The 15,181-nt window shown below is 35.8% G+C and overlaps 1 protein-coding gene across 2 annotated transcripts; it reads left to right on the top strand.

Annotated features, from left to right (window-relative positions):
• Window positions 1-1,859: 1,859 nt before the first annotated feature.
• Window positions 1,860-12,846, top strand: LOC103329564 (uncharacterized). 2 transcript variants are annotated; one of them, XM_008232056.3, is made up of 15 exons: window positions 1,860-2,315; window positions 2,864-3,385; window positions 3,811-3,912; window positions 4,034-4,086; window positions 4,806-4,863; window positions 5,233-5,315; window positions 6,366-6,443; window positions 6,793-6,872; window positions 8,075-8,256; window positions 8,685-8,759; window positions 9,672-9,712; window positions 9,968-10,073; window positions 10,346-10,428; window positions 11,670-11,743; window positions 12,397-12,846. In XM_008232056.3, the coding sequence occupies exons 1-15, from the start codon at window positions 2,139-2,141 to the stop codon at window positions 12,501-12,503; spliced, it is 1,821 nt and encodes a 606-aa protein (XP_008230278.2). In that variant the 5' UTR covers window positions 1,860-2,138; the 3' UTR covers window positions 12,504-12,846. The 2 variants fall into 2 exon arrangements, with proteins under 2 accessions (XP_008230278.2, XP_008230284.2); XM_008232062.3 differs by having other exon boundaries at window positions 3,814-3,912.
• The last annotated feature ends 2,335 nt before the right edge of the window (window positions 12,847-15,181 follow it).

A 15,181-nucleotide genomic window follows, 5' to 3' on the forward strand; every position in this document is an offset into this window, starting at 1 on the left:
GGAGAGAAGTTGTAGTTTTATTATTATATAGTTTTTAATTTTTAATAATTTATTTTTCATTTAATCCACGAGGCGTCGTATCATTGGATATGTGAGGCCTACATGTGTGCTACGTCATCAATCTAACATATTTTTGGACGGAACCTGACGACAAGGACTACTTGTGAACACGCATGATAACCTTGACCACGAATGACAAAAAAATAAAAAGGACGCAATCTGATAGTTTTGCAAACCTCAAGGACGTTTGTGATAAAAAGCCATTTTTTATTTTATTTTTTATAGTTGTATAAATATACAAATTGAAACAAAATTTTTATTTTTTGGGCTTGAAAATTTATAAATGATCCAATTTCATACAAAGAGAGATATTGGGCCTAAAAAAGAGAGATGTTTTTGATGTTGGGCTTGGTGAAATATTAGTTATGAGTTAAAAATGTAGCATTATAGTTAAATAATTTTGCAAAAAAATAAAAAATAAAAAAAATTATACACAACCAGTTCGATTTGGTTTGGTCTGGTTTGGTGTGGTGTGGAATCAGAACTAGAACCAGTTGGAACTAGTTCGGTCCGGTTTAGTACCTATTTGTTGACTTTTTAGTCAACCAGTTTATTTTTTATTTTTTTCCATCCGGTCTAGTTCAGTGCCGGTTTGTTGACTTTTTAATCAACCTGTTTTTTTTCCTTTTTTCCCATCCGGTCTAGTTCAATGGTTTGTTGACTTTTCAATCAACCTGTTTTTTTTCTTGTTTTTTTCCATCCGCTACGGTTCGATGTTCTAGTTTTTCGATCTCGATACCCACCCCTAGTAACCAACTCAAGGATGTCAACCTTGGGTAATACTTCAAGAGTAAAGTTTCTACTCTCTTCTTCTCATAGTCAAGAGTGTCTAGGAGAGGAACAATCTTCAGACCAAAAAAAAATAAATAAAGGAGAGGAACAATCTAAACGAAACCTTAAGATATTTGGGGTTAATTTTTTTAAAGCTCAAAGATTCATTTTTAGCTTTCGTTGCCTTGAGGTTACTTGTAACCTCATCTTTGTGGCCAAATCAAACTAAAATTTTAATGTTTCTTGTAGTGTTGTGGCGGGTGCTTTGGAGAAGGTGGGATGAGGATGAGAAGAGATTATGATTTTTATTCTTTTATGTTTATTTTTTAAAATATAAATGTTTAATTATTATTTTTAGACACATGTCACTTGCTTGGCAAACACTTGTTCAAAAAGCTGGGTCCCCTTCATGCCACGTGAGCCACTTTAATAGATTTTATAACAGACTTGACTGTAATAGGGCAAAGTGAAACGTCAAACATTGGTCAAAGAGGTAATATAGGTCACTTTGAGTTTCGGAGGGTAATATGAGATTTGATTATAGTTTCATATATAAAATAAATAAATAAATTAAAAAAAGGCGAAAAACTGGGAGAGAGAGAGGTTGGGCTTTATCAGGCATCTGCATAGCACACTCGCATGCTTGATACAAATTTTGGGGCCGGCACGTCCCAAGAGCTTCACCGTAGAAAGAATAATGCTCCATTCTTGGTTTTAGTGAGTAGTTACTATTCATACTTCCAAAGATCTCATGGCCCTTATCAACCAGGCCAGCATATGTCCACAAGCTGAGAGATCACTCAGAAATGTGATGAAATTGGGTTTAGCTTGGTGTTCCCTTTGCATTATACCAGCTAAACAGCTCATGAAAATACATTCTTTTGGGGCATGTAGTCAAAAGTTCTCGGCCTATCCTCAATTCTTCCACATTTTTGTAAGAGCACTTCGCATCTTTATGTTCACAAACAATTCAAGTCTTCATAGGTTGACTTTGGACTTGTTGGCCAGCTTCAAATGCCGCCAACACCAAGGAGGATTTAAAAAACCAAAAAAGATTGTTTAAGGATTTGGTGGGTTTTGCTTAGTGGGATTTTTGGTTTCTTTCATACAGAGAGAGAGAGAGGTTGACACTAGCGGGATGATTGGTGAGCTCTCTTTTACGTATTTGGGAAAAATAACCCATTTTTGAGCGACCCGTTAAACATGGTATTTTGGAGTTATTCAAATCGTGGTTTTTCTGCTTGGGCTTTGGCCCTCATTTCACCCCAAAAAAAAAAGAAAAAAAAAAGCAGTAGTCTCTGCTGCAAATGAGAGTGAAAATGGAGTGTGCAACTGCAAGAAGGTTCTTTGGTCCTTCAAGTTCAAGATTGTCAAATCCAAGGAGGAGGAGGATAGTGTTGAATAGAAATAATGGACTGAGTGCCCACAACTTGTGCTCTTCTTCTAAATTCAAAATTCAAGCTCAAACCCATCTGTCATCAGAGGTAATTTCTCCATCCCCACATCACCATAAAAAAGGAAAAACGAAGTAAATGCTAATTTTTGCAGTTTCCATTTTTCTATTATGATTTGAGTTTGTTGTAAATATTTGAATTTTGATTGTGGGTTAAACTGGGTATGTAAAAGGAGATATGGACCGATGAAGAAAGTTTGGGTTGTTATTGAGATAATTTAGCTTCATTTTATGCATTTTTGTGGGCGGCTGTAGTCTAAGTTAAATAGATATGCTTTAGTATTTGTATACGGAATTCATTTGTGGACGGCTGAAAGTTTTAAAATTCAAGGGGGAATAAATTTTGCATAGAAGAGGAATCCTATTGGTATTGGTTAAATTTTTTTGAAGCTGTGAATCTAATCAAAATCAGTACTAGAAGTTATTTGAAGCCTAAGTCTAGACTCTAGCCCATCATATATATTCAATTTGTAAATTACTCTGAATTTCTAAAACTAAGTCATAGATACTACAAACGTTTCAATTTCCATGTTTATTGTTATAATCACTATTATTAACTAGTAAAACTTCTATATGCAGGTAGGCATTGCCAAGCAAGGAAGTTTGACTGATTTTGGCGTTCAGGAATTCGTTTGGCCTTCTCCTACTGATGAAATCCCATTTTGGAAGAAGGGCTTCCCTTCTTGGGATGCGAACTTGGAAGTTCCCTCTGAAGTAAAGAAAGATTCCAAACTCATGCACATAATTCATGTCACAGCTGAAATGGCACCAATAGCTAAAGTTGGTGGTCTTGGTGATGTTGTAACTGGACTTGCTCGAGCATGTTTATCGCGGGGCCATAGAGTAGATATAATGCTTCCTTTCTATGAGTGTATCCAGAGGGAGCAGATCGATGACTTGACGTTGATCACAACATATAACTCTTATCATGATGGAAAGTGGATTCCCACTCATGCGTATAGTGGCACAGTTTCAGGAATCCCAGTTATATTTATTGAGCCATCACATCAGTTCTTTAAGGGCCAGCATGTATATGGGGGTTCATACAATGAGCTGGAGGCATATCTGTTCTTTAGTCGTGCTTGCCTTGAATGGATGCAGGTTGTTATCTGTACTTCAACTCAAAACTGATAGAAAGTTAATTTTTTCAGTTCTTATTTATGTGCATTGATTAAAAAAGTCAACTTGGTCTCCTGCCCTAGAAATGATAGATCGTAGAGGCTTTGTTTGTTGGCATCTTGGCTTTGAGTTTTAATTTGCATGAAAAAAATGGATATGGAAGCGAAGGACTTCTTGAATTCATGGTCCCATGAATGAGTTGCATATGTAGTGTTGTTTGAATATTTGTAGTACTTATATACACTACACAGGAAAAACAAATAAATAACTTCCAACATTCCAAATCAAGTGTTTCTTGGCTGTTCTGCCAAGTTATTTGTAGCATGATATCCTTGTTACAATTTATTTAAAACTGTCGACTTCACAAATTTTGTTCTTCCAATTTCTGACAAGAGTATGCATCATAGCAGGTGACTGGAACACAACCTGATATCATTCATGTCCATGAATGGCAGACAGGTGCTTTACCCTTGCTTTATTGGGATATGTATCATTATCTTTCGCTTCAGGTATTTACGTTGTTATCACTACTGTGTCATCTTCAAGGTTTCTGATGGATAACAATGTTGTAATATAGTTCATTTTTGCATATAATATTAATATTACCTTGTGTGATTCACTAATTTGTAGAAACCGAGAATAGTATTGACAATCCATAACATGGAGCATTATGGTGAATGTAGGTAAGTGAAAAAAATTTCTTATAGAGAGAAGTAAATAAATGCTTGTGTACTCTTATTTTTTCAATATACTTTGTCCCCTTGAGCTATTTCCGCTCCATTAATTTGACTTGATCATTCTTTCGTAGTTGAGAATCCTTGGATTTCTTTTTACCTGACTGAACTGTCTCAATTATTTATAGTTTCACCTAATATTGCAAGGTTTTACATGTGCCTTGTTCATGTTCTACTGATAAAAAATCCCAGTAAATTTCTTCTTAAACTCAATCATGGATCAGGAACCTATACTTATAAGCATATGTTTCACATAAAATTATTGAAGTGATTCTTAGCCAATTCTTGTGTTTCTGATAGGTATGGCCCCAATATTGGAATTGTGTTAATATGAATATCCTTGAAACATTCAGATTGCCTCACATATACAGACTCTAAAAAGTATATCTAATGACACCTAGTAAGTATTTTTTTTAAATATTTTTTTTTATTGTTGCTTTTTTACTTTAGTATTTCATTCCTCTGTTCCAGAAAGAATGCTATGTGACCTGTCAGTAATGGACTTCAGTTATCTAACAACAAAATACTTGTTTTATTTGTTGTATTCTTAAATTCACGTGACATTTTGTGATCCATGCAACTTCTAAAAGAGCTGTTTCATTATTGTATATGAAGTTCTTTAAGTCTTCCAAAATATCTTCATAACCGTTGTTTTATTTTTTTGGCAGACAGGAGCAACTTAACATGTGCGGTCTTGACGGATCTCTATATGCAACCTTTGACAAAGTGAGCTCTTTACATGGATGTGATTCGTGTGTGTGTTTTTATATTTTGTAAAATTTTAATTGGTTCTTTGTCACATGCGGTCACAGAGTAATATCATAGATGCTGAGTTCATTGCTTGTGCTAATTAGGCTGAAGCTATGTATTGAGATTTTAATCTGGCGTTGCTAGGATTTTTCATCAATTGATAACATGTTTCTTTGGTCACACCTAACTATTACCTTCTGGGTAGAAGGAAAAACAGTATTTTTCACGTGTGTGTATATTTGTCAGTACCTTTGCAAACTCAGATCAGCCCTGGTTGAATTTTCAAATTACTATCTTTAACAGCCAAAACTTACCATGTCTCTCACACTTATCAATATGGTTTAGGCAGTTGATGATCGAACTGTTGGCCATAATCCTGAGAGGTTAAGCTTATTGAAAGGTGGAATTGTCTACAGCAATGCAGTAGTGTAAGTGGTGTTACTAATTTTTGGGTTGTTCTCTATTTTTTTTATTTCTTGATAAACTCATATTTGCAGTTGATATCCATAGCCAGCCATGACCAAGTAATGCACATTTTCTTTGTATATTTTTTTAATGCCTTGAGTTGTCTAACTACGTTGGCCAAATGATATAGAAAAAGGTTGCTTATCATAAAAACTAAAATAGGGTTTACATTTTGGCCCAAGCGTTAAAATATTTGCTGTTGGTGGAAAGAAAAGGGGTGTAGTTCAGGGAGATGTGCTATGATGGCAATTTTCTGGGTTATGGATGGAAAGGAATATGAGGGTCTTTGAGAATGTGCTTCGTGAGCAGGTGAAGTGCACATGGGATAGGGTTCACTTTTGGGTTTCTTTGTGGGCATCTGTAGCTTCAGAGTTGAAAGAGCTGTCTTTCTCTGTTCTATCATTTTGGAAAGCAGCTGTTTTTAGTAACTCTGGTATTGTGTTACTAGGTCTCTCTTAGGATAGAGTTGATGTTGCAGGTTTCATGTTAAGCTTTTTTAGAAGTGGACTAGTTAACTATCTTTGTACTTATTTTGTATTTAATGGAAAGTTTTGTTTCTTATTACAAAAACAAAAATCATCCATTTGAGACTGCATCTCTTCCTTTGAGAGGGTGCCAGTACCAGTAACAAAGTCATGGTTGTGCCCAGGCTTCCCCACATCAATCACATTCAGAGTTAATCTGTATTATCAAGCTGCCCTCATGCATCTCTGAAAAGTGGTGCAACAGTTAGACTATACTTGTCCTGTGGGATAGAGTAAAGCATCAAGGTCTTTCTACTCCTTTCTCACTGACAGATACATATACCTGCCTTAAAGTAGCAAAAGGGCCTTTACCAAGAACTTGATTAAATTCCATATTAAGTCCACACAAAGTTTCTTTAATTTCCTTCAGTGTCATCATATATTTTCCATTGTGCCTGTGCAGGCATGAGCACACACCCACCCACATTGGCACAGACAAGCTCCCCTTGTATCTATTATGTCAACAAGTGATTCTTCTTTCACTTTCAGTACAGTTTCTCCAACATATCTCAAGGAAACACTCTGCTCTGGATGGCTTTCGAATACTTTGATAAGACACCGTGATAAGTAAGTTCCTTAACTGTGATAATAAACACAAATGGTTTTGCATTTTTATTAAAATCGAGGTTTCCTGTAGATTGCTCTGTGGTTGAATCTGACATTATTTCTTTGTAAGGAATTGAATCAGACATGTTGAACTACTGTTGCAGTACAAGATCCGGCAATTAGATAGTTGCACTTAGTGATCTCTTTTCATGCAGTTTTGCCCCTTGAAAAACTGCAATAACATTATGCTTTTGGCATATCACTTGTCTTTAAATTCAACTTTATTTCTATTTCTCCTCTCTGATTAAGAATATAAAACCTCTTATTGTCTTTGCATCTGTTGATATTTAAATTTCATGTAATTCTGTAGGTACGTAGGTATAGTAAATGGAATAGACACTGTGATGTGGAACCCTTCTATTGATGTTTTCTTGCCTTCAAAGTTCCATGGTAAGAACTTATGAGTAAGTTTGTATTAAATTTGCAATTTGATCATATATATATTTGAAGCTTTTCCTTTTCAAATATAAGCTTTTCTTATCTATCATTTTGTTGAAGTAGTTTTGGAAATAAAGCTAGATCAGTAAATGTCATAAGATTGCTAGATGAGGATGGAAAATGTTATTTCTCCGGGTCGTGTGTGTGTGAGTGAGCATGCGCCTGTTTGTATGTTCATCTGTGTGACTCACGTAATAAATGTTTTAGATATAGAATATTATATTCTTTTCTATTTTGCTCTTCCTCCCTCGAGATTGTAATTAATGGGGATCTTGGTGGCCTCTGTACCTATTTGCATAGGCTAAGAAATAATCTCGTGTAGTTTTCATTACAGTATTTGTTTCTTATAAAATAGAATATTATACTACATTAATTTAGTTTCTACTGTGTTTTACTAGTGATTAACTATTTTAATGTTTTCTTTTCCTTCATTTCCTTTTAGATTACACTTATTAATAGGCCATCCTTGTAAATGAACCCTAGTTTTGCCTATCAATTTTAGATTAGAAGACTAAAGTTAGAGTTATCCTGAATTTTTATTGTTTTTTGTTCTCTTCTTTTTTTCCTATGTGCTACATCTTCATCTGATAAACTCTAGAGAGGGAGCTGCAGTTTGCCTGCAGAAGAAGCTGAGAGAGAGAGAGAGAGAGAGAGAGAGAGAGAGAGAGAGAGAGATCAGTGGGATCCTATCCCTGACATCAAACACTATTCCTATCTACAATTTTCAGTTAAGTTAATGATCATGACATCCACCAGCAGCATATATCTCTGTGCGTGCAAGAACTTCTATGCCAGTGGCTGTAATTGTTTTCTGGCATTTTAATTACAGAATCCATTAAAAAATGCATAAATTACTAGGATTTATTTTCAGTCCCAGAAAAGATTAACAAACAAAGACTCCTTAGCTTAGGAGTGGCATGGGTAGTACATCTATGGAGGCGTGTTGGATGGTATAAGTACAAGTTTCCGGTTTGTTGTTTTTGAAAGTTTACACTTCTTTGGAGTGTCTGTTAGTCTTATCCTTAATGTATGTCGGGTTGACCAGGATACACTGGGGTGAAGGGTCCATGCAATGCCGGAAACTCTGTTGCTAAGAATTTAACCCAATGCACAGTAATTTTTATTCTCATTATCATTTGTTCTGTCTCTTGCAGCTCAAAACTCTGAGGGCAAAAAGTTATGCAAATACTATGTCCAAAGAGGACTTGGTTTGGCCTCGAGAAACCATGTGCCAGATACTGCACTCAAGGTGCCCTTGGTTGTGTGCATCACTCGCTTAGTTGCACAAAAGGGTCTTCATTTGATTATTCATGCAATTAAGCAAGTTGAAGAACTTGTAAGTTTGTTAGTGCATTACATTCTTTTGTGCTCCTAAGTTGTGCCTTGGGTGTGTGGATAGATGGGTGGGCATGGATGCGTTGGTGCATGTACACTTGCATATGCATGTGTGTATACTTAAGTTTTCCTGTATGTGTTGTCAGACAGTTTGGCAGTTATATGAGACTGGGCCCTTAAGAAAACTAGCAGTGTAATGTAAGCTGGCACAAGATTGGTTTTAGAAACAAGATGTCCAACAGACCCGACAGAAAGACATTGTTTGGAGAGATTTTTTAATTTGTTATGAAAATTTTGGCAATTCTTTGCCTGTATTTTTTTTTCCTTCACATTTGTGCTTTAGATCTTCCTGACTACAATCTCAATTAAGAGTAGAGAATGTGTTTCTGATTATTTTCTCTTTGCTCCAAATGCTGGAGTCAATTTCAGGGTGGACAGATGGTTATACTGGGAAAAGCTCCTGATTCTCGGGTTGAAAGTGAATTTGAAGGTCTTGTGAATTTGGTAATGGATTTGACGTTTATGTCTCTCAAGTTATACTAGGATTCAAGACATAATAATGTCTGAATTACTCTGTTTTTTCTTGTTTCATATTTCCCTTGTTGGTTCTCTCTTTGTTTAACCATGATTTGGCTTGTAAGTCTTTGGTTAATGACCATTCAAATAACTCGAAGAGTGTAAACTATATTTGGAGTGTATACCCAATAGTAGCTTTAAAGAACACTGTCTTTTTAAAAGCCAAATCACCCTTGCCCTTCATCTGGGATATGCATCAGGCTGTCAGATTTCAAAGCTTAGCAAGGAAATTTGTATGCTCTATGCTGTCTGCTCTTCTAGGTTCCCAATTATCTAATGCTATCTTTGTCTGTCCAATAGCAATATGATACTACTCAATTTTTCAGAGTCAGTCCTTGCCTTATTAATTGAAACAAGTCTACCAGATATTTGGAAACGAATGACTATTTTAGAATAGAAAGATAACTGCATTGAGAACCAGAAAAAGAAGGCATTTTATTATATTGCTACACTTATAGTGTGGCTCACAACACAAATGTCTAATAAATGTATTTCTTACACCAAACAATCTAGATGCAATTTTTTTCTTCTTCTGTTTTTCCTGGTTGTCATGCTTCTCACTTTGGATAGTGTCCCATATATGAGAGGATTTGAAATTTGTGATTTTGTTAGTAATTAATAATCATCGAAAACTTATCGTTTTTTAAGTCGCTAAAATTGGAATAATACAGAGAAGATGTCAGAAGTATCCTTGACAAGAGCAACAGGATATTCAATATTCCATGACATATTGAGTTTTGTGGAAGATCTGTGATTTTAAATATTTTTCTTGTTTTCTGTACCCTACCTTTTGAGTCGAAGAAAGCTGACAGACATTCATACTTTGTACCCTTTTTGTAGCATAACCAAGGTCCCAGCATTCGGATATTGTTGATGTATAGGTAATCAATCTTGAAACACCATCCAATTCATAATTTACATTTAATTGTACTTACAGATCTGTTTAAATACTATATTCATATTTTCTTATTCAGTGTTGGAACTTATTGTCGTGGGAAGATATAAATTTATTCCATACAAAATAGCTGAAGTGCCTGTCCTTTCTATATAAATTTCTGTTTATTGTCCAAGAAAGCTTACGGCTGATGTTTCTGCTTAGTAAATAAGTGGTGTTTCTGTTTTGCTTTGCAATGCAGTGAGGAGCTATCCCACTTGCTGTATGCTGCTGCAGACCTTATACTAGTTCCTTCCATGTATGAGCCATGTGGACTTGCCCAAATGATTGGAATGCGTTATGGGGCAGTATGTACTTCTATTGGACAATTAAATCCTACCATTTGATTTTTTACTTTAGTGATGGCTATGTACTAACAACTCTTCTGAAGCATTCTAGTGCTGGGAAACTATGTCTCACTAGCTACAACGTCTTGTCTATCTCTGGCTTTTTGCTTGTATAGCATTATATATAAGATATTTTTATTCACACTGCAGTAAATTGTAGATACACAAAATGAGTTAGTAGAGAAAACCAAAGTTATTTAAAGGTCTCACTTAGGTTGAATCAATTGTTTCAGGTCCCAGTAGTTAGAAAGACTGGCGGTCTTGCAGACACAGTCTTTGACATGGATGATGAGCCAAACCATGAGATGGCCAATGGGTAACTTCCTTTGCAATTTCTGAATATTAAATTAAGCTTTAACGGATTGGCTCACAACTTGAATCCACTGCACCAATTTGCTCGAGAAGCTAGGCAAATGCCTATTTACTATTAACCAGAGGCATTTTTCTCAGCTTTAAATACTAGGAAATAACTACTTTGGTCAGGTGTGGCGGTGATGGTGTCTATAAACTCAAATTCTTTATGGTGTGTAGGAAAACAAATTAACGACTGTAGAAATAAAGTCAAGCTGCAGTGATGCACTAACCAAATATTTACTAATCTGTATTGTAACAAGAAAGGCATTGTAAACTCAAACTTGATGAAAATGTAGAGAGCATGAAAACCGAGTAAGAAACTAGACAAGACACAGGACTGGAATGTGTTTCCAATCTTAAATCATACTAAATTATTGCTAAAGATTATTCAAATTTTCATCGAAAGGCCTAAAGTTACAAGTGGGCTGGAAGCAAAAAATTATGGCACAAGCAGTTCATGAGGAAGAATATGAAATTCCTTCTTAGTTTGTTTTAATCTCTCACTGTGCTGTCATGAATATGCTGTGTTTAAGTTGGTGGAGATTTTTACTGATGGATCAAGTCAAGGATAATAACACAGATTTATCATCATAGATTAGGGTACACCTTCCGTGTACCAGGGTTGAATTAAGCCTTAATTATTAAAGAAAACAGATCAAAGAACAAGGTTTGGCAGGTCTTTGGTTACTCTCCAGAGCTTAGGCTAACCATGTTTCTTTGATTTGCCTCAGACCACATGAACTTGTTTATACTAATTTCTTAGAAGTGTTTATTCTGCACTTTAGAGTGATTATTTCTTGATTATCAAGTCACTGAACTTGTGTTCACCTTTCACTCATCCTCAATGTTTAGATTATATAAGGAATTCTCTCTCCTTCTCTTTCTCTTTCACACAGACACAATTTAGTTTTAAGTGAAATTACTAATTTACAATTAAGAAGAGTGCGGAGACAAGCTCATTTAACCACTAGCTGACTTTTTTCTGTCATATTTCGTTCAAAGCATTGCCATTTATTTATTTTCAAAGAGAAGGGATCCTTTTTTTTGGTTGGTACTGTTCCTCACCAGATGATTGAAAAGTACATGCTCTGAGGTGCTAGTTCACATTACTAGGGTGATAGTGTGTTGCATATGCCCTGGCTGTGTGTTCTAAGTATAATCGTAGAAGTGTACCTATGAATGCTGCAAATTTGTTTTTGTTAGGTTTGTTTTTGAAGGAATTGATGAAGGATCCCTAAGTAGGGCCCTAGGTCGTGCATTCGCTTGCTACAGAAACAGTAAGTTCTGCTTGTATCATTAGTATTATTATTATTATTGTTATTATTTTAGAACCTCTGCTTGTATCATTATTAAATGTCTTTCATATGGAAAAAGTTGTTGAATTTCAAATTTCGGTGCTGAAACGACAAGAACCAAAGTGGTAAAAGTGGTAAACTACAGGGACCAAAAGTAACTTTTTGCCTAGAAATAATGCTTTTTGAAGTTATAATAAAAGAAACAATGAAGGCAGGGCTGGTTTGGTTCCTGATTCAGTACAGTTTCTGGCATTAAAATCATGAAAACAGATAATAGTTTGAAAATATGCAGCCAAATCAGTTTCCACAACTGGTTTTTCACAAAAGTTTCTGGAGAAATAACTTAAAATAGAAATGGGTTTTTTTTGTGTGGAGAATCTGGTTTAAGTTTCAGAACAGAAATTTTTTAAACTATTGAACAATACAGAAACTGTTCTGAAGCTATATTTGAAGCTATTGTCTTTTGTTTTTTGAAGCTATATTTAAAAACTCAGCCTACTGCAGCCCAAAGCAGTTCAAACGTTGTTTTAGATGTTTGCAATTTGATCAAAGTGTCAGTCATTGTCTTTGTTTTTTTTTTTTTTTTTTTTTTAATCTTTGTTCATTTTATAGTATTCTGTTAATTACTGGTGCAGGACCAGATGAATGGAATGGCATTGTTAAGAAGGTTATGGCAGTTGACAATAGCTGGAACAACACAGCTGGAAAGTATATTGAGATTTATGAATCAGTGAGAGCATGATAGCTACAACTTTTAGAAGGGGATTGCTACAGAAGCTTCAGTTTTCCCCGGGCTGAAATTCCTAGTGCTGGACGATCCTTAATGGTGTTCATCGGCCGTATTTCGTTAGAAAGACGTGTTAAAGCAAGGTTTCTTCGCCTTGCATCTAATGAAACCACGATGAACCCAGCTGGCAATGCATCATCCCAAGGCCTTGTCTCAGATGGTGGAAATGTACATTGTAAATGCTGATTATAGACTAGTGGGTTTCGTTTAACTTGCTTGTACACTGGTTGGTTTTATATCACTCTGACGAAAATGGTTCTGAGTAATAGATGACAGTATAAATATATTGTGCTAAAAACTACTACACAATTTTGAGTTCCATAAACACACGTAGAAGATCCTCTTTCTTACAGTAAAAAGGCACTGCATTTAGACTTTAGTGGTCTTAGGTTCGGGTGGCCGGTTGGCATTGTATGCAAGTGTCTGAAGAGGAGCCAGCGTTCGGAAGACTAAAATGTTAAAACGTTTTAGTATTTAAAATTGTTTTATGTTAAAATGTCATAGTAATTCCCCGTGGAACTCAAAAATCTGTTTCGGCAGCATTTTATAACAAAGATAGGAGAAAACGAAAAACATATTTATTTATTTTTTTTAAAAAGAAAAAAAGAAAAGAAAAAAAGAGAGTAAATATGACACATCGGGAATAGAAAGTTTAACAAAATGTCAAATTGTTATCATCAAATTTGAATTTGATGTATAGCTCTAAAGCTTAAATTTCTTTGCATAAGCTTTGCTTGTTTGTGATATAAATCAGTTAGAATAATGACCTCATATCTAGTAACCCCCACAACTCACTCTATTGTTTTAATTAGTATGTGTCATTTATCTAATAACATCCCACCTTATAAAAATTTATGTTCCGTCCTTACAAAGAAATATATGATGTAGAACATATGGCCGAGTTGATGGAGGAATAGCTGGACAGACACGCACGTTGTTGCGATAGCAAAGTCCAATTTGTGCAAGTATGGGCCCCGAACTCAGAATCGGGCCCATGACCTATCGTTTCGAAGAGAACGGCATGACAAGTGCAACACATTGCTTTGCTGTGACATATAGGTGACTTTAGCCAAATTCTATCGTTTACTTTGACTTTTCAACGTTTAAAGTTTTTAGAATATTTTGGGAAACTTTTATTATTTTCCTTTTTGTTTTCTAATTAGCTTTCCTAGCAAGTCTAGGGTTTCTCACTAGCTTTCCAAGCAAGTCTTGAGTTTCTCTTGTATAAAATGAATGCATTGGAGCATCCTGGATCATTCATCTTATTTTCAATCAATATATTTGAAGTCTACTCAATTTATCTGGTGGATTCCAGTTTGTTGGTGGATTCCGACATTGTTACTTGTAGGGTTATCATTCGATCTCCCAATCCTTTATATCTTGTTGCGTCAGTTGGTATCAGAGCTAGGTTTTTGTCTGACTCGAAGTGCCTCCAATGGCTCATCCAGACGGAGAAGATAGGACATGTGGAGACGGGGAACCAATCACTTGTGATGAATTCAATACAACAATCGAGGGTCTACATCAAATGATCCTGACCTTGGGAAACCAAGCACGGCCAGATGAAGACAGAGGAGAAGACCGGCATAAAGAATGATGTCCCCCACGGCGCCCTTGTCAGGAAAATAGCAATGCAGAGTTCGAGGAAGAAATTCATGACGATCATGCCCAACCCAATAACCAAAGCCAAGAAGGCTATCGCATGAAGAATGAAATTCCATATTTCAGTGGGCACTTACAAGTTGAAGATTTATTGGATTAGCTTGTTGAAATGGAGAGGTTCTTTAGGGTTTAGGCAATTTTAAGAAAAAATCTACCGATTCACCTGTCCGTGCAAAAGACAAAGGTAAAAAAGTTGCATAGGTTCATGAGAATAATAATACTAACAAATGGTAGGGCACAAAGGGAGCAGCAGAACGTAGTAGCCGCATTGGGGATAAAGGTCTTTTCCAAAGACCGAATCCTTATCCAAAACCTTATGGAGATCACTGTTATCGTTGTGGCAAACCAGGCCACAAATCCAACGATTGTCCAAATCGTCGGCAAGTTAACTTGTCTTAAGCGAATGAGGATGACAATGAGGATCATGGTGCTGATGAAAATTATGAAGGAGCTGATTTCGCTTATGAGGAAGTGAATTAATAAACCTAGGTTTGGAGCGGGTGTTATTCGCACCAAGACAAGAGGAAGGGCAATGACATAAAATCTTTTGATCTCTTTATATCATCAACAACAAGGTGTGCAGTTTAATTATCGATGGTGGTAACTGTGAGAATCTTATATCCAAAAAAGTCATGAATTATTTAAAGTTGTCAATAGAGAAGCATGAATCACCTTATTCCAAAAAGAGTGCAGAAAATTTTGCAAGGGTATAATGAGTTGATTGCTGATGACCAACCCAACCAGCTACCTCCCATGAGAGATATCCAACATTAGATTGATTTGGTGCTTGGAACAAGTCTCCCCAAACTGCCACATTACCGCATGAGTCCCAACGAGAATGACATTCTACGAGAGAAGATAAAAGAGTTGCTGCAAAAAGGGTTTATTCGTGATGGCATGAGTCCTTGTGCAATCCCAGTATTGCTGGTGCCCAAGAAAGAAAAAAACATGGCGTATGTGTGTTGATAGTA

Source organism: Prunus mume, linkage group LG1 (genome assembly GCF_029339155.1).
Source record: "Prunus mume cultivar Tortuosa linkage group LG1, ASM2933915v1, whole genome shotgun sequence".
NCBI lineage: Eukaryota > Viridiplantae > Streptophyta > Magnoliopsida > Rosales > Rosaceae > Prunus > Prunus mume.

Excerpts from the sequence above, each read along its gene's own strand:
- LOC103329564 (XM_008232056.3), top strand. The coding sequence starts at position 2,139 with ATGAGAGTGAAAATGGAGTGTGCAACTGCAAGAAGGTTCTTTGGTCCT. Across the intron at positions 2,316-2,863 it reads AAACCCATCTGTCATCAGAG|GTAGGCATTGCCAAGCAAGG; the intron begins GTAATTTCTCCA and ends TTCTATATGCAG. Across the intron at positions 4,087-4,805 it reads GAGCATTATGGTGAATGTAG|ACAGGAGCAACTTAACATGT; the intron begins GTAAGTGAAAAA and ends TTTTTTTGGCAG.